This window comes from Podarcis bocagei (genome assembly GCF_964188305.1).
Source record: "Podarcis bocagei genome assembly, chromosome: 14".
Classification (NCBI taxonomy): Eukaryota; Metazoa; Chordata; class Lepidosauria; order Squamata; family Lacertidae; genus Podarcis; species Podarcis bocagei.
The window spans coordinates 46,864,686-46,883,172 of record NC_138139.1 but is presented as its reverse complement, the minus strand read 5'-3'; the positions used below and the strand labels follow the sequence as shown (position 1 = coordinate 46,883,172).

At 46.6% G+C, this 18,487-nt stretch overlaps 1 protein-coding gene across 1 annotated transcript in view; it reads right to left on the bottom strand.

Annotated features, from left to right (window-relative positions):
* TXNDC11 (thioredoxin domain containing 11) overlaps positions 1 to 18,487 on the bottom strand; it is a 41,340-nt gene that overhangs the window by 2,822 nt on the left and 20,031 nt on the right. Inside the window, exons 6-11 of the mRNA XM_081169433.1 lie at positions 16,887 to 16,999; positions 13,397 to 13,597; positions 8,703 to 9,462; positions 6,392 to 6,540; positions 5,817 to 5,926; positions 1,094 to 1,174 (exon numbers count right to left, since the gene is read on the bottom strand). Coding sequence (XP_081025559.1) covers positions 1,094 to 1,174; positions 5,817 to 5,926; positions 6,392 to 6,540; positions 8,703 to 9,462; positions 13,397 to 13,597; positions 16,887 to 16,999 — 1,414 coding nt within the window. The remainder of the gene's footprint in view (positions 1 to 1,093; positions 1,175 to 5,816; positions 5,927 to 6,391; positions 6,541 to 8,702; positions 9,463 to 13,396; positions 13,598 to 16,886; positions 17,000 to 18,487) is intronic.

Below are 18,487 nucleotides of genomic sequence, written 5' to 3'. Positions count from 1 at the left end.
AGACCTTCCCTCTGCTATGACAAGGTACCCTCAGGCAGCTGCTGAGTCTCTTAAGTCGGTTCCACCTCCTGGGCAGAGCGACAAGAAGATAATACTGACCTACTTTGCAAGGGTGGTGGTGGTGATAAGGCTGTCTGGAATAAGGTCAACAGAGCTTTCTGAAATCTTCATGGCTGAGCGCCAGGAGGAAAGTGGCGGTGGTGGAAATGGAGCCGCCTTGATTAGACTGGTTTGTTGCCCGTTTCAGGTTATGTATTGCAGGAATTTAAACCCAGGCTTCGCAAATGATTGCTTTCTGGAAGAGGCCTACATGGACTGAGCTCGGGGCTTTGTTTTTCCATTCAGCAAGGACTTCTAAGCAGGATCTGCTGAGAACTGGCACGAGGCCCGCCTCCCTGAATGGAAAGTTAACACAGCATGCCTATGGAAAACCAAGAGAAGCCTTGACCGCTCTATTCTTTTTACAGCCGGGGTGGTTTGGGGCGGGGGATGCAATCTGTGCCCCATGGGCTGCATGCAGGCTTAATTTTTGAAAGCCCTTTGCAAGTGATTGGTTCAGACCAGTGGTGGCTGGTGCCTGCTGGGCAGAAGGCAGAGAGATTGACAACAGGTGGAGCCAATGAAAGGCAGAGTCAACGAATTCTTGTTGTCCGCTCAGCTACCTCCCGGCTGAGTTCTACAAAGGGAACTCAAAAGAGGAAGAGGAAGCTGACAGGCAATGGAAGCCCCTAGGCAGCCTCCACTGGCAAGCCACTGGTCAGGGTGGAGAGAGGAGGAGGAGAGAGGAGTGTGTCCCTGCTTTAAGGCAACAGTCAATACAGTGGTACCTTGGGTTAAGAACTTAATTTGTTCTGGAGATCCATTCTTAACCTGAAACTGTTCTTAGCCTGAAGCACCACTTTAGCTAATGGGGCCTCCCGCTGCCGCCATGCGATTTCTGTTCTTATCCTGAAGCAAAGTTCTTAACCCGAGGTACTATTTCTGGGTTAGCGGAGTCTGTAACCTGAAGCGTCTGTAACCCAAGGTACCCTGCATAGATGATCCATTTTAACCTCAAAACACAGAAGAAAGAACCAGAAAAGGGGAAATTTACCGATCATGAGGGAAAAACAGAATGCTGGGTAGGCGGTCAGTCATGAATTCCCAGGGAAGGTCGTTCTGAGAAACATCAATCCTGTTATGAGAGCAAAACAAATACAAACACACTGATTATAGAGGACCATAAACTCAGTGGCCGAGCACATACTTAAGCATGAGTATGTTTATCACACTGACTTCCTGGCATTACCATTTTAACGTTCTGCTCCTGCAAGGCCATCCAATTGCAAGTATTTCTGCAGTGAAGAGAAGGGGAAGGCTGGAAGGAGGTGCTCTCAGAGCAGTGACTCGTACAGAGAGGCAGCAGGTGTTGCCTCCTATGAGTGGGGGCTTCGGGGCTCACCGGAACCTCTTGTCCTTGATTCTACTCTTGGAAACAGAGAAGTCAACCGTGGTACGTGACCTTTGTTTTGACGGGAAGCCCCTCTCTATTGGAAAACGTCAAGATGCCCTAAGGCAGGCACCCCCAACCTGCGGCCCTCCAGATGTTTTGGCCTACAACTCCCATGATCCCTAGCTAACAGGACCAGTGGTCAGGGATGATGGGAATTGTATTTTTTTATATATATAAATATTTATTAAAGTTTTCACAGTATTACATAATGAAAAATAAAAAATAAAAAACAGTTAAAAATAATTCCATCTTTTCGTCACTTATCTTTCATTTACTTGTTTCCCGGACCTCCTCATACCTCCCTTTTTTGTATTCCAGTTCAATTTATTAGTTCAGCAATTCCTTTCCCTCCTTATTATCCTGATCTTTAATCTTAATATATTGTAGCATTAAATTTTTACCTATTAAAAATCCAATTTTTCCATATTTTTATACCATTACAGCTAGAAACCACTTAACTTCAATCAAACATCATTCTAACATTCATTAATTTTGCAATATTTCTGTAAATAGTCTTTAAATTTCTTCCAATCTTCTTCCACCGACTCTTCTCCCTGGTTGGGATGATGGGAATTGTAGTCCAAAACATCTGGAGGGCTGAAGTTTGGGGGTGCCTGCCCTAAGGCATCTCTGTGTTAATTGGTTCCAAATTTCCTCCCTTGCCAACTGGTTATTAAGGATAAACGGTGCTCCATGCACCCTGAGAAGCCTTTGAAGATCTTAGGCCAGCTGCTAAGTGCCTTAAGGCGATGGTCTCTAAGGTGTATACACTTTTGCTGAATATTAAGTATGGGGATGGCTACTGGCATGGGAATCCGATCCTGGCCACCCAGTTCCAGAAACTCAATAGTCTGGCATGTGGTCTCGGGTTTCTCTGTCAGCTACCTCAGCACTCAATAAAGGGGCTATGCTCAAACTGAGCCACCCCTGGCATTGGACCCCAGGCAAGCTCATTTACATTAACTCTAAGTCCCCACTTCACTGGAGGGTATATGAAACACATGGGTTTTATCAATGGTGGGTGTGTTTGGAACTCCACATTTGGCTCCACATTTTTTTCTATACTTGGCTAATTAGACAAACGATTCTGCCTGACGTTCCTCTCCACCTTTTCTCAGGAGACATTATTCCCCAGATACTGCAAACCATTAGTAATGATATGCTTAGCAGTGGTCAGACTGGAAATTGGAAGGAAGTGGGCAATCTTTCTGTTAAAACTTGGTATGAGACAGTCTGGCAATTAGCACTTGATGATAAGCTTACTCAAGAATGCAGGGAAGCCAGGGGAGTGGCTCTGATGGATATTTTTGTTCAAACTTGGTACCTGCTCATCTGTTACACAACTCAAGGGGTGGGGAACACCCCACCCCCACCCTGGACACAACTTTCTGGAGGGGCATTCCTGCAACTTCATTGCCAGAATAGGGTGTAATACTACACTGCACTATGGTGACATTGAAGTTTCTCTTTTTTGTTGTTTCTTTTCTTGTTTAATTATGGGTTTTCTATACGCAGTTAATAAATCAACAAACAAATATGGATTCAGTTCTCCTGACACACATTACTAGTCTAAAATAACGAATATGGCACACACGGCCAACAATCATCACCAGCAGAGTCAGAAAGATATTCTTAAAGATACTGTGGAAACTACGGGAAGAGATTAAACTTCAAGCTACGAAAAGATGGAATATGCTTCCTTCAAGGGCAAGCAAAAGAGGCGGCCTGGACGCAGATGGAAAGTTTGAGAAAGCAGAAATAAATGAATAAAATAAGAGAGAGATGGACTTGTTATTTATCTTGGAAATAAGGTGGGTGAACAAGCAAAACTTGCCGGGTGGGGTGGGGGTTTGCAGATCATGCATTTAATTAACTGTTGAGCAGTTTCTTCAAAGGGCAGGGCTTAAAATATACATCTGTATAATCTGCCCAGCAATTGTCCTTGAGTCATGCTGATGAGAGAGAGAGAGAGAGAGAGAGAGAGAGAGAGGAGGAGGAGGAGGAGGAGTAGTTTGGATTTGATATCCCGCTTTATCACTACCCTAGGGAGTCTCAAAGTGGCTCACAATCTCCTTTCCCTTCCTCCCCCACAACAAACACTCTGTGAGGTGAGTGGGGCTGAGAGACTTCAGAGAAGTGTGACTAGCCCAAGGTCACCCAGCAGCTGCAGGTGGAGGAGCGGGGAAGCGAACCCGGTTCACCAGATTATGAGTCCACCGCTCTGAACCACTACACCACACTGAAGAGAGTGTCAAGCCCTGAGAGCTACTCAGGGCTTGACACAGAAGAATCCCAGGGCCATCCTAAATGCAAGCTCTCGTTCTCGTACATGGAGAAAATTGAACCAACTAAGAGTGAATTACCAATAACCTTTTAAATATCAGAGTGATTTCATAGGGCAGGATGTATAGAAGGGAAGGAAATGTGTGCAGGCTGCACATGGAATAGGCCAAGCTTCACAATGGCTGACGGAAACTGACCAAACACAGCTCAAGGTACCCAGGCAGTCTGGACCTTTTGCACCAAAAACTACTCTTCTTCCAACCCTCACTTAGTGATTTGTTCAAGGCCTTGGGCACATTTCTCCAAAGCTTGGTTTGTTTTCCACTGCTCTTGGCTCTGTAACTTAGGAAGCATATGGGTCAGGGTGACCAAAGAAACCAGGCTAAGCAAGGCTGCTGGGTTCAGGCATAATGCCAATCCGTAGTTACAACAAACTGTGGTTTCTAAGCCAATGAATCGAGGTTTGCTGACAAAAAACAAGCCAGCCATGGTAAGTCTGGTGGGCTGCATTTGCATGTTCAAACAGACCACATCTGTCTAAGCACATCATGACTTAGTATTATGTGTGAATCAATCCAAGCACCAGCTTTTCTCATTAAACTATTGTTATTTGTGGGGCAGTTTCCTCTAGTTCAGCATCAGCATTTGGGCTTAAGGCTCTTGCCCCCACTTGAGTGTGCCCAGTAAAAATTGTTCAGTTCTTCCCTTTATCAAAAACTAGGGATGTTACTCAGCTTAACAGGTGTGGAGGATTCCCTGGTCCTGAATGGGGTAACTGTGCCCCTGAAGGACCAGGTGCGCAGCCTGGGAGTCATTTTGGACTCACAGCTGTCCATGCAGGCACAGGTTAAATCCGTGTCCAGGGCAGCTGTGTACCAGCTCCATCTGGTACGTAGGCTGAGACCCTATCTGCCTGCGGACTGCCTCGCCAGAGTGGTGCATGCTCTGGTTATCTCCCGCTTGGACTACTGCAATGCACTCTACGTGGGGCTACCTTTGAAGGTGACCCGGAAACTACAACTAATCCAGAATGCAGCAGCCAGACTGGTGACTGGGAGCGGCCGCCGAGACCATATAACACCGGTCTTGAAAGACCTACATTGGCTCCCAGTACGTTTCCGAGCACAATTCAAAGTGTTGGTGCTGACCTTTAAAGCCCTAAACGGCCTCGGTCCAGTATACCTGAAGGAGCGTCTCCACCTCCATCGTTCTACCCGGACACTGAGGTCCAGCACCGAGGGCCTTCTGGCGGTTCCCTCACTGCGAGAAGCCAAGTTGCAGGGAACCAGGCAGTGGGCCTTCTCGGTAGTGGTGCCCTCCCTGTGGAACGCCCTCCCACCAGATGTCAAAGAGAACAACAACTACCAGACTTTTAGAAGACATCTGAAGGCAGCCCTGTTTCGGGAAGCTTTTAATGTTTGATGTATCACAGTATTTTAATATTCTTTTGGAAGCCGCCCAGAGTGGCTGGGGAAACCCAGCCAGATGGGCGGGGTATAAATAATAAATTATTATTATTATTATTATTATTATTATTATTATTATTATTATTATTATTATTACTGGGGTCTTGTGTGTTATGTTTGGCTTCCAGATAAAAAGCTAGAGGACAGCTGTAGAATTTTCTTCTCATGGATGTGTTTCATTCTGCAGTTTCACTTTTTTGTACAAGCAGTGGCTTGGTAAACCCCCAAAAGCAGATGGGGCTGATGGAGGACTTCCCCAAACCTGAAAATGGGGCTTTGTGGCTCTGCCTGGCTCCACATACCCACTAAAGACTCACAGAATAAAACACAATCCCCTAACTTGGGCAGCTGATCAAGACATGGAAAGTGTGGCTTACACTTTGATTAAGAGCACACACCAGCCTTTCCCAAGCTGGTGCCCTCCAGATGTTTTGGACTAAAGCTCCCATTGTCCCCAGGCTGGAGCTGATGGGAATTGCAGCCTTAAACATCTGGAGGGCACCCGGTTGAGGAAGGCTGGCATACACAGTCCCAAGAGTATCTTAATGTAATGGAAAGAAGGGAGAAAAACTCACCTCGCCACAAGGAAGTTATCAGCAGGCAGGATCCGGGCGAGCTGGATGAAGATGTGATTGAGAGACATGCAGAAGCCACACCAAGGAGCATAGTAGACCAGCAAAATGTCCTGAGTTTGATGAAGGGAAGATTAGATGTTGTCGTTTTCTTTCACTGTGGCACCCCATCTCCCCACATTTTTGTTAACGCCACTGAGCTATGTTTACAAGGGCCCCTTTCTGGTTTTCCAGTTGTGGACACAAACGCAGAAGGAAACTCCCCACTCCAACTCACAACAAAATTTGTTAAGTTGGATGGGGGGGGGGATTAAAAATTAACCTTTCAGGGCTCTCAGGCTACCTCTGTTGTGGACCTAGAGCGGGGGTTGGGGGCAGCTAAGCTGTGCTAAGCAAACCTTTCTTTGCACCATGCCAGGTCAGATGAGATAGGAGTCATTTTCCAATTGCTTTTTAGGACATCGTCAAGGTGTGGCTGTTATTCCCCAGGGCATGACCATGTCGTTCAGATGCAAAACAAAGAATCAGCCATGGAGGCAGGAGGAGGCAACCGACCGCTGGAGCCTAGAGAGCCTTACCTTTTCGCTCCTCAACGTGACCTCATGGAAAGTATCGGTGAAAATTTCTCTAATGACATGTTGAGATCGAACGCGGCTTGGCCTCCTGTTGCCAACAAGGTGTCTTTTTAAAGGACTGTACAAAACGCTGTAGTTTTGAATGAAGGTTTCTAAAAAAAAAAAAAGAGTCCACGTTCAGGAGGTTATTTTGAGCTTCTAGGCTTGACAACGTAACATGGAAGCAAGTTTTAGGTCTGAGAAGCATCTTGGCAGGATTATGTCTGTGGGCTGTTTCAGGAGGTTGCAGCAAAAAACAGAAATATCCCCCTCAACTGTTGTTAGGGTGGTGTTATATTTTGGGTTTCCACATGCATAGAATGTGGCATTAGGGTGAGTACCCTCAGAATCTCAGTTTAACAACAACAAACCTAAGTATCTAGTCCTTAGGTTGTCGAGCAGAACATGTCCAATGCGTAGAAAAATCTAGAGAGGTCAGAAAGGTACTGAGCGCTGCACAGCACCTCCCTGAATCCATTTGCATCCATTTGTTGTTCAAATCAAGCGAGAATTCTGCTGAACTATCTTACTCAATTCGCAGGGTTCGGCTTCTTTTTGTCAAAATTTCGCTGCTGCCTCAAAAAAAACAACAACCCAATAGGGTGTCTTCTACTATTATCAAGCAGTTTCAAGGGGGTGGGAGCGTTAAGTGTGTGCGAGTCTCTAAGGTGAGCGGAGAACTGCATTTGATAGGGAAATCTCTTGTCATGTCAGAGCATGCACACGCATGTATTGCACGGCACACTGTAACAGCAGGGGCTCCTAAAAGTCAAGCATACCGTTGGCAATGTAAGCTGTAATTTAGGAACCCTTCCTGTCCAGGGCTGGGAACCCCACACCCCACCCCAACGAGGCATCTAGTACAATAAAAGGAAATGGTGCAATGAAACAGATTTTCTGAAAGGCAACATTTCATGTAATGTTAAGAGCAGCCAAAACAGTGATGGCCAAATTTGACCCTCCAGCTGTTTTGGGACTACAACTCCCATCCTCCCTAACTAACAGGACCAGTGGTCAGGGATGATGGGAACTGTAGTCCCAAAACAGCTGGAGGGCCAAGTTCGGCCATCACTGAGCCAAAATAAAAGCACAAGAGAGATGGACAGTAACTGCTGTGCACTGCACCAATGAGGAAAGAACTAAGTGGACCCTCCTGAAGGAATGAATTCCAGAGCCTCGGCACCACCACCAGGAAGGCCCTTCCTTGCATGTCCACCCATCAGGAAGTGAGAGTCAGAGTAGGGTGGACAACCTGTTGGCCTCCAGATGTTGCTGGACCCTCATGATCCCTTTCAACTCTATGATTCTATAACACCAGGAGAGGGGGGGGGGCAGACGGACAAGTTTCCCATCCCTGCTCCTGCCCTTTCCAGCCTGGGTTTAGCAGGCTGTATGCCTCTTTGGCTATTAAGGCAGCCTTCACAGGGTCTGCTCAACATGCCTGGCTGTTCTGAGAAATCAGCCTTGGCAGTGATGTTAGCCAAATAAAAGTTTGAAGAGCAAGAAACGAATATCCTCCAGCAGGAAGGGAGGACCTCCACGTGTCGAGATTCCTGCATTGCAGGGGATTGGACCAGATGTCAGGGGCCAATATTACCGTATTTTTCCGTGTATAAGACACCCCCTGTTTTGGGGGATTCCAAATTAGGAAAATGGGGGGAGATAGCCAAGAGTTGTAGAGTGGTTAAGATTTTTTGGGGAGGATTGCCCAGACTTGTTGAGCTTTTTTTTGGGGGGGGGGTTGCCGACAGTTGGGGGAAAAGCCTCCAACCGCCCACCCAATCGCCACAAGGGCAGCCAATCAACAACAGCCATTGCCAATCAAACACCCAAGAGCTGCTGACAATCTTTTGCTCGCAGCTGCAACCAATCGCCCGTCCACCCTCTACACTATCCGTGTACAAGACGACCCCCATTTTTAAACATAATTTTTAAAGAAAAAAACCTTGACTTATACAGAAATATACAATACTTGCTATTCTGTGTTAACCCCCCCCCCCAAAAGAGGTCTTTTATAGCACTTTTAACATACTTCTAAGAATCACTGATTTCATCTTTTACTCGTGGTTTTATATATCTGATGCCTTTTAAAAACCGTTAAAAGCGTCCTGGAATCAAATCTTGATGAGCAGTGGTGTTAAAAACGAAGTAGGAGAGGCCAAACAGAAACCATTTTAAATCAGTAGTCTAATTTCCCTGCAAACTTGGGCCGTGCTTTTAGTAACAGTGACATCTGCACCCAAACTTTGGAACTAATGAGGCGGTCGTACTATACCTAGGTTAGATTTCAGCAAGGCCTGGTCCTGATCCAGGATATAGTGTGTCTCTTCCTTGAGGTCCACAATGGCAGCAAACTCCTTCACCGGAGCAGACCTTGATGCTCCCAGCCTCTCCGCGTACAACCAGAAGAGATTTGAATCCAGCAGGTATAGGTTCAAGGTCTTGTTAGTCCTGCAACTCAGGCCGGTCACGTAAGTGTCGCAGAGGGCATTTTCCGGGATAAGACCACTCCTGTCCTCAATGTGAGGAATAGAGCTTTGGGGATCGTCTTTCCATCTCTTCCCATGGGAAGCAAGAGCCAATTCCTCGGAGCCGGAGAAGCCCAGCGGGGTCCCGCTCACTGTCCTACAGCACGCGGTGTAGTAGCTGAAAGGGCTGTAAAAGCTGAGGAAGTTGCTGCACAAGGAATCCGTCTTGGACATCACTTGGAAAAAGGTCCTCTCCTTGAGGTAGAACGAGTCCAAGGCTGCTTCTATCTCCAAGAAGTTGCAGTGCAGGCCTCCCAGGCGGCTGGGCCTGACCCCAACGGTCTGGTTGATGCACAGCTCGCAGACGTTGTGGGTCCGGGTGATCGAGTGCCACTGGGGAGGCAGCACCACTGTGTTGCAGCAAGGGGACTTAGCGATGGAGATGGCTTCGGCCAGAGGGAGGCGGATGCCGGACTCTGAGGATGCTCCTCCTTGCAAATGCCCAGTACCCGCTTCCCCTGCATGGCTTCTGTTGCAGCGCTTGTATTCCAAAGCCAATTCCGAGATCTAGGAGGAGAAAAGAAAGCCGTATGGACATTTCTCCTCGTCTTACCAGGCCACCGTTATAATATCAGGAGGAGGGAGGAAACCAAAGACAATTGGCAAAGTTATCACCCTTTCCCTCTCAGTTTGTCCCTGGGGGAAAAAAACCTGTGTGTTGCCATATTCTAGAATACACTCAAACTGTCCCACGGTTCTATGCTACAAGCATCGCAACCTAGAAAACACCCCATTATTCTCCCCATGGCTCTGCCTTCAATATCAATATTTACAGATCCTTGGGAAGCTTCCAAGGAATCTCAGTATTTGAAAACCACTGACTTTGAGCAATCTCTGCAACAATGCACGGTTATTCGCTCAAAGGCTGCTCTGCTTCAATTTTCAAGCAACACCTCAGCCCAGAAGCAGAAGCCAGGACACACTTTGGGAAGAGTAAATAGCATCAGCTGACCCAGGCAAGTGAGCTAATGTGTATATTACAGGCAAAGCTCCAGTCTTGCCTGCACCAAAAGTAGTTTTAGGGCTACTTAAATAATTAGCCACCTGCCCCATTTAAGTGTTTGTGTGGTTTTTTTTAAAGAAAGAAGGGAGCAAGAATACAGCAGCAAGAATACTTATTGCAAAGTATTGGAAGACACAAGATCTACCCACTTTGGAAGAATGGCAGATGAAGGTGATGGACTATATGGAATTGGCAGAAATGACTGGCAGAATCTGAGACCTGGGAGAAGAGTCGGTGGAAGAAGACTGGAAGAAATTTAAAGACTATCTACAGAAATATTGTAAAATTAATGAATGATAGAATGATGTTGGATAGCAACTAAGGGGTTTCCAGCAGTAATGATTTAAGAGAATATGAAAAAAGGGTTATAAATGGGTTAAAATCTAATGGTAAGGATTTGCTGAACCAATAAATTGAAGTGGAATACAAAAAAGGGAGGTATGAGGAGGTCCGGGAAATAAGCTAAAAGAAAATAAGTAAAAGAAAATATGTATGTTTTTAACTGTTTTTATTTTGTATTTTTCTTTTTTTCTTTTTCATTTTTACTGTTATATTTCAAAAAAAATTAATAAATATTTTATAAAAAAAATAAAGAAAGAAGGGAATATTGAATTCCAGGGCTGAGCTGAAGAACGGTCACACAGAGGCCACAAAAAATCTCTCTACCCTTTAGGTTACAATGCATAGTGATTTCTGTCTACTTTTCTGAGCTTGTCAGTTCCAAAGCTGTTCGAACCTGCTGGTTTTTAAAGGTTTGTTGTTAAAAATGAAAAAATACAGGCAAAGACCCCAAAGAGCCTCCTTTAGGCCACCCTTTCCATTCTGAGCGGATGAGGAGGAGGGCTGTTGGCAAAATGCAAGCCCCAACGAGTGACGATGTGATGCCTGTCTCTTTGCTCACTCTCAATCCCACGCAAGAGGTGCTGTCGCTGTGCCACGAGGCAAGGGCTGGGTGATGTGCAAGCAGCAAGTTGCCACATGCTGCTCGGTTGGAGAACGAGAAAGAAAAGGAAGATATTGGGTGGCGTCTCTTACAGCATTTAGTTTGGCCCAGATGAAGCCGGTGCTGTGAAACAAGGAGGGATGGCAGAGCAACAATTCCAAGACGGCCTGTGCAGAGGGATGTGCAGGACTTTCTGAGCTGCGCTGGCAGAGATGCTGGAACGGGGAGTTTCTTGCCATGCGGCCGCCCGGGAAACAAAGCTCTCCCCAAGCGGGAAGGAAAATCACAAAGCAACCCTTACTGTAAACAAATTACATAAGAGGCCCCCTGAAAGCGAAAGGAAGCCGTGCAAGGCAGCTGGAGTCATCTCTGGCCAGGAGAAGCACTTGGGATTTTCAAGAACAGGATGAGGCTGGGACAGGTTTTGTTTTTTAAAGTGGTTTTTTTTTTTTTTTAGTTTGCAGATGCATACGTTACTCCCCACATTTGCACGTGGCAGGGAAGAGGAACTTGTGGCCCTCCAGAAGCTGAGGGACTCCTGCTCCCATCAGTCAGCCTGGCCCAAGCTGAGGGATGATGGGAAATGTAGGCCAACAACTGTCTGGAGGGTCACCATCCTGGGGAAAGAGGGCGAAGCATCCTGTGAAATTATGTAAGCTTGCTGTGCATCTGACGCAGACAGGCAAAGATGCACTTTTTCTGCTTGGCTTGTCAGTAGCTTCTCACCTGGAGGGAGCTACGTCTGCCTCCAAGCAACCCAGGAAGGCAGTCTGTTCCTTTGCTTCTTCGTTCCAGGCTGTTGATTTGCCAGAATTGATTTGCGGAGGTGTCTGAGGGCAGGCTGGCTAATAACTATTCTGCTTACACCTCACCTTTCCTCCAAGGAGCTCAAGGTGCCTCAATTAAAAAGCACACACAGAGAGAAGAACACACAACTGCCCTCACTTTGCCCTGCTTATGCAGAGGCTGCAGAAGGACCTCCAGAAGATAGGCAGGCCGTTATCTCTAACCTGCCCTGACAGCTTCATTCCCCTCTCCCTTAGTTCAGAAAGCCAATTAAACCAGCTTCAGCGTCAGCAACGCTTAAGGCAGCACAGGAGTGAGCAGAGGGTGGAAATGGAAGCAAGGGATGCAGGAGACCTTGTTCCGATTCTGAGGCTGACCTGCTGTGAGTTCTTTGCAAATCCGTTAACCTTTCCATCCCTGCCTCCCAAAACAACATGCTTATAGCTCTTCCTTTGCCCTGCAAGAGGGCAACGCGAAGGAATTTGCTTTGGAGTCAGCCAATGTTATTAAATGTCCGTGGCCAAAATCACTTGACTCCTCTGAAGGTGATAAACGGTGGCTTACCTTCGACCACACTGAAGCAAAGAAAAACTTGTGTCTGTGTTGAAGTTCACCAATACCCTAAGTGTATTTGCTTTGCTTTCCTCCTGCTAAATGAGAACAGTCTCTTGCCTCCAGATAGAGCTTTGCCCAGAATCTCCTACACCTGTTTCATAGGGATACCCTCCCTGCAAACACACACCAATGCCTTCTTTTGCAGGATGGCCCCACTGAGAAAGACACTTTCCTTCCAGCTACATTTAGAAAAAGAGATCACCTATCAGAGCAAGGACTGGTTCAGGGCACTATCTGAACTCCCTAGAACTAGGGGCCTGAAGCTCGCAGAGAGTCCCATTTTCTGCCTGAGCAAGCCTGCCTGCATATGAGCAAACGATACCCCAGGGACTCTTTCATTGCACATGAACATTCAGAGCTGCCTTGTGCCGAGTCAGGCGAGGCATCTCTCGAGCCCAGTCTTGCCTCTTCTGATGCACAGTAGCACCTTGGCACTATAAACAGCTAAGCATCACTCCCATCACTTGATTCTTTTAAACAGGTGGTGTATCTTAAATGCAGGCTCCCTCCCCACTCCATTCTATCTATCATACGTTTATGGGGGGGGGGGCAGTTCCAAGCTGGCATGCCAGATCTTCAAAGCTTTGTGGACTGACAAAAAACAAAGCACTGCTTCACACAATTACCGTATTTTTTGCTCGATAAGACTCACTTTTTCCCTCCTAAAAAGTAAGGGGAAATGTGTGTGCGTCTTATGGAGCGAATGCAGGCTGCGCAGCTATCCCAGAAGCCAGAACAGGAAGAGGGATTGCTGCTTTCGCTGCGCAGCAATCCCTCTTGCTGTTCTGGCTTCTGAGATTCAGAATATTTTTTTTCTTGTTTTCCTCCTCCAAAAACTAGGTGCGTCTTATGGTCTAGTGCGTCTTATAGGGTGAAAAATACGGTAAATTGTGGAATTTGCTCCCACAAGAGGTAGTGATGGTCATCAATTTAAAAGAGAATAAGCAAATTCGCAAAAAAAACCTCCGAATGGCTACTAGCCACAATGGCTACGTTCTCCGAATGCTGGGTGCTGTGGCTCCCAGGTCCTGTTTTTAAGTCTTCCATAGCTATCTGGCTGGAAACTTATCCAGCAGGGTCCTCCTTACGCTCACCTCATCTACAAGGGGATGACTTTCCGCTAAGGGGTCGAAAGGAAGAAACAGGAAGAGTGCCGGTCCTTTCTTCAGCTCGTTGTTCAGCAAAAGACTTTTCCCCCCATGGGGTCTCAGCCAGCGGATGAAGGTCTCGCGATTCTCCAGGGCCCACTTCCAAACATTTTCCGCTGTGTAGTTCATCGCTTCGTGTGGATAGAGCTGGAAAGAGGGAGAAGAGCACTCTCAGCATTTGTTATCAATTAGGGCAAGTTAAAACTTGGTCATCCCTTAAGGAATGGCAGACTGACAGGGACCCATCACACAATATGGTGGGAAAACGAGGCAGTTATGGACGGCGCCTGTTCCCACATTCTTTGCTGCTTAACTGTTTGGTCTTTGGCTGAAGAGACACTGGGAAAACTCCAACAACAGACGCAGAACAAGCTCAGCCAAGTCACTACATAGGAAGCAGCCCTTGGGAGGAAGTTCTTCCCCTACTGGCCCCACACCCTGCTAGGCAATCCTCTGAGGGCCACATGTCAGTGGTGTGTGGGGCCAGGAACAAAAGCGGTTAGGACAATAAATATTGGTTCACTCACACACTGCTCTCTATCTTGGCAAGCAAGGAGCATTACCAGGATTCAAAAGCACACTCTAGCTGGGCAGAAATCCTCAGAGAGAGTGCAAAGAAGGTTTGGTGAGAGGTGTGATCAAGGGCCGTACAGGGAGGGCTGCATTCAGCCCCTGGGCCTGAGGTTCCTCATTCCTCGTATAGCTCAAGGAATTGGTAGGAAGTAAAGCTGTTGAAGTAAAGCTGCTGATGTCTGATGCACAGCTGCAGAGTGGAAAGAGCAGGCAGAACTGTTCCCCCCACTCAGAGATAAATTTTTGGTTTAGCTCAAGTCTGACCAAAAATTCATTCCTAAGATAGATAAGGTAAAGGTAAATGGACCCCTGACCATTAGGTCCAGTCGTGGCTGATTCTGGGGTTGCGGCGCTCATCTTGCTTTATTGGCCGAGGGAGCCGGCGTACAGCTTCCGGGTCATGTGGCCAGCATGACTAAGCCGCTTCTGGCGAACCAGAGCAGCACACGGAAACACCCTTTACCTTCCCACCGGAGAAGGTATTTCTCTACTTGCACTTTGATGTGCTTTCAAACTGCTAGGTTGGCAGGAGCAGGGACTGAGAAACAGGAGCTCACCCCATTGTGGGGATTCGAACTGCCAACCTTCTGATTGGCAAGTCCTAGGCTCTGTGGTTTAACCCACAGTGCCACCCATGTCCCCTAAGATTGGAAGGGAGGGTAAATCTTGTGCCAACACTGCAATCTTTTAGCTGCTCGGCAAAAACATGTTTAGCCATCCAGGGATTTTAGCAGATTTTAGTTTCAGCAAATGTCTATCTGTTACACGATTCTTTGATCTGCTCCTTTTACCATTGCTCGTGTTTTATTCTATTGATTTAATAAATGTAGAGAAATGTTTTAATGTTTTTTTGGGGGGGAAATGACAGGGACTGTGCATTTGGATATTCCGCCATCTGTGTATGAATCTATATATCTATATGGAGGGACCATTTTCTCATAACATGATTTAGGATACTCTTTCAACCACACAGGCTATCAAGCCACTGAAATGTCTCTGCATGTTATTAATGTGATCCCGAAGACACGGTAAATTTCGTTTCCTAAAACTGCACGTGATGCTTCAGTGTTGCTTCACTAAAAAAGGTGCCTTGAATGCGCTTGGATGGGCTGCCTTCTGAGAGGTTGGATTTAAGAGCCCACATCCTTGCAATCAGCAGGCATCCCTCTGTTTTATAAAGTTTATGTTAGCGTCGATCTTCCTTCCCACCCAGCCCAGCTTGAGCAAGCCTGGAGATAAAGGAGAGAGGACGAAAGGCTGGGAGCAAAATGCACTCAAGGAGTTTGCTCATGACAAATAAACATTTCAGCAACATGGGATTTTGCTTACCTGAAATTAAAGGCGGGGGGAGGGGGGCGGGAGAAAACTACACACTTACATACAGTGCTGTACCATCTTCCTGATGGTTCATTAAATTATTTGGCATAAAAGGAGAAAACAGTCTCAGTAGCTCCAAACACGAAACAAATGCTGACCTTGGCCACTGTTACATAAGTAAGCTAATTTCCTTTATTAGACTCTACCTCTCCTCCCCCTCCACGCACTAGGTTTTTGGATTACCCATTGTTCTGAGCCCTGGAGCATCGGTCTGCCAATGCAACCCCAGATAACTGCCTGTGTGCCTGACTGCCGCACCTCTGCTTTATAAGATGGCCCTGCTCTGCAACCTCCTTGAGTGGCTTGGCTGGAACGGATTCTTGAATGGTGATAATGTCTCTTACTTGCCAGGATGTAGGATGGAGAGATGTGTGTGCATGCGCATCGTCACCATCGTTAACAGTAACAACAACAACAACCTGCCTTTCACCCTAAGGTCTTAAGCAGGTTACAAGTAAAATAAACATGTTAAAATTACAGAAATAAACTACGCTGAAACCTGGCAAAATTGACCGGGAAAATCAGAAACCAAGAACAGAAGAGCTTTAAGAAGTTATGGGGAGGAAATTTACAATGTATTTAAGAGAACACTGTAAACAACTAAAACCTTTGGCAGAATTTGAATAATGCTTGTAACGTACTAAAAACTATGGTAAAAATGGATTATTATTAAAAATAGAGAAAAGTGAAGCAGTTGAAAAATATTGATAATAGTAACCATGGAAGGGCAGAGGGGAGTCAAAGGATTCAGGGAATTCTAAATTATGATGGTGATGTTTAATGTTTTTATTTAAATTTGCACTGTAAAACTCAATAAAAAAAGATTTGACAATTTTTTTTTACAGAAATAAGGTGGGTCTGAAAAATATACATCTCAGATGTCAAAAGCCAGAGTCAAGGACTGGGTCCTCAGCGTTGGCCAAGAGCTGTCTAAGGAAGGAGCCAGGCTCACCTCTGTGGGAAGGGAGTTCCACAACTTAGGGGCCAACACAGAGAAGGCCCTCTCCCAAGCCTCCAACCCCCCAAGCGTCTGAAGGCTGTGGAACAACCCAGAGGAACCCCTCTGTCATCTTTGCACCTGAGAGGATATGCAGGGAGGGAGGCGGTCGTTCAGGAATTTGGGGGCTGAGTTATTTAGGGCTTTAAACACTAATGTGAGCACCTTAAATTTGGCCCAGAAACGAACTGGTAACCGGTGCAGTTGTTTTAAAACAGGGGTTATATGAGAGCTGAAGGGAGCCCCGGCCAGAAATCAAGCTGCTGCATTTTAGACATAGATTCTTCTAACTTTTGCTTGGCTGCAATGGAGCCTAGTGTACAAAGGTAAGAGTTACATCCACTGCTCCACCCACTTTTGCAAGTGGCCCCACCCACCATCGAAATGTGGCCCCCAGAAGGTTGCACACTAGTAAACGTGGGCTAAAATGGGCTCCCCAGCCCTGGTGCAGGCGACGCAGGCGTGCAAACGTGAAAATGCACTACTCACAAGAGAAGCGTTCACGTGTCTGTGCAAGTAGACGCTGCCTGAGCTGGTCAGTGGGACTTCCTTCGCGATCAGCTTGTCTGTGATCACTCCGAAGTGGATCGTTCCAAGGTAATCTGAAAGCACATGTTACAAGCCTTGAGGAAAGAAACGAAAGAGGCCCAGCCGCCATAACTACACAGCTTCCTTCTCTTCCACAGCTGGAAGAGAAGACTCTGAAAAACAAGCAAGCGTACACACACACACACACACACACACACACAAACACACAGAGCTCAGCTCAGCTTTCCTGGCGTTTTACACAGGAAATACAAGCAATATCCTCTTATTAATCCGCACTTTCCACCTGTGGGCAGAATGCTTCAGGGTTAAAATCCTACCTCAACTTGCGTTTTAAGAAAAAGAGCGATTATACAACAGGATTTCGGCTGAAAAACACACTGCAATACAGATAATGAAATAAAAGATCCTCCATATGAGAAAACAAGAGAGGAGTTGGAGCAGCACTTTCGGATTCTTTAGGCCTTAAGGAGGGGGGGGAACTCCTCCCAGAGCTGGAGTTTTCCTCCTTCATTCTTCACATCCAGGACCTGAAGGAGGGGAAAGGGGTCTGTGACAACATTGAAGAGTAAAGCTCTCCTCAGACTTAATAAAAATAAGGTGTTAACAGGAGGGACTGACGCAGGCGGTATAAGAGAAAGGCTCTCTCCGCCACGTGCACGGCTGTGTCCTTTGTGGTGGTGATCTTGTTTCAAATGAGTCATGCGCTCAATGAGTTTCAACGAGTGGAAATATTGTGGGCGAAATTAAAAGGTGCCAATATGGCACGCAGCCCACCAGCTCTGCTGTTCCAGAGGCAGTCAAGAAAAGCAAGCGGAACCCAGTCCCTTTCCACGTGCCACCAAATTGGTCCCTGCCACCCACAGCTCTGCCCTGGCCCATCATTTAGAAGTTGATGCGTGAGCAATTGCCCTCAAACAAAATGATGCTTAAGAGCATGGTTAGGCAAACTAAGGCCTGGGGGCTGGATCTGGCCCAATCCCCTTCTAAATCTGGCCCATGGACAGTCCGGGAATCAGCGTGTTTTGACATGAGTAGAATGTGTCCTTTTATTTAAAATGCATCTCTGGGTTATTTGTGGGGCATAGGAATGCGTTCATTTTTTCTCTCTCCAAAATATAGTCCGCCCCCCCCACAAGGTCTGAGGGATAGTGGACCGGCCCCCTGCTGAAAAAGTTTGCTGACCCCTGCTTAATAGCATCACATTCATTCCTCCACATGCTCTTCCTCTCCTCTCTCACCAAATATCTTTGCCTGCCTGGAAAGCGCCCTTGAACCCCTTCTGGTCCGAATGGAAGATAAGGGTGTATAGAAACAAGCCTGCTGTACAAAGGGAAGATTTACATCAATTGCTCCACCCAATTTTGCCTCTGGCCCCACCTTCCCTGGCATGTGGCCCTCGGAAGATTGCCCAGGTTGAAAAAGGATCCCTGGTCTGTAATCTCCAGGGTTTTCTTGGTGGGTAATCTTGGTGGGCAGCTCCTTTTAAAAGGAGGCTGCTGGACTTTAAATGATAGAAGCTTTCTAAGCAATTAGATGCATCT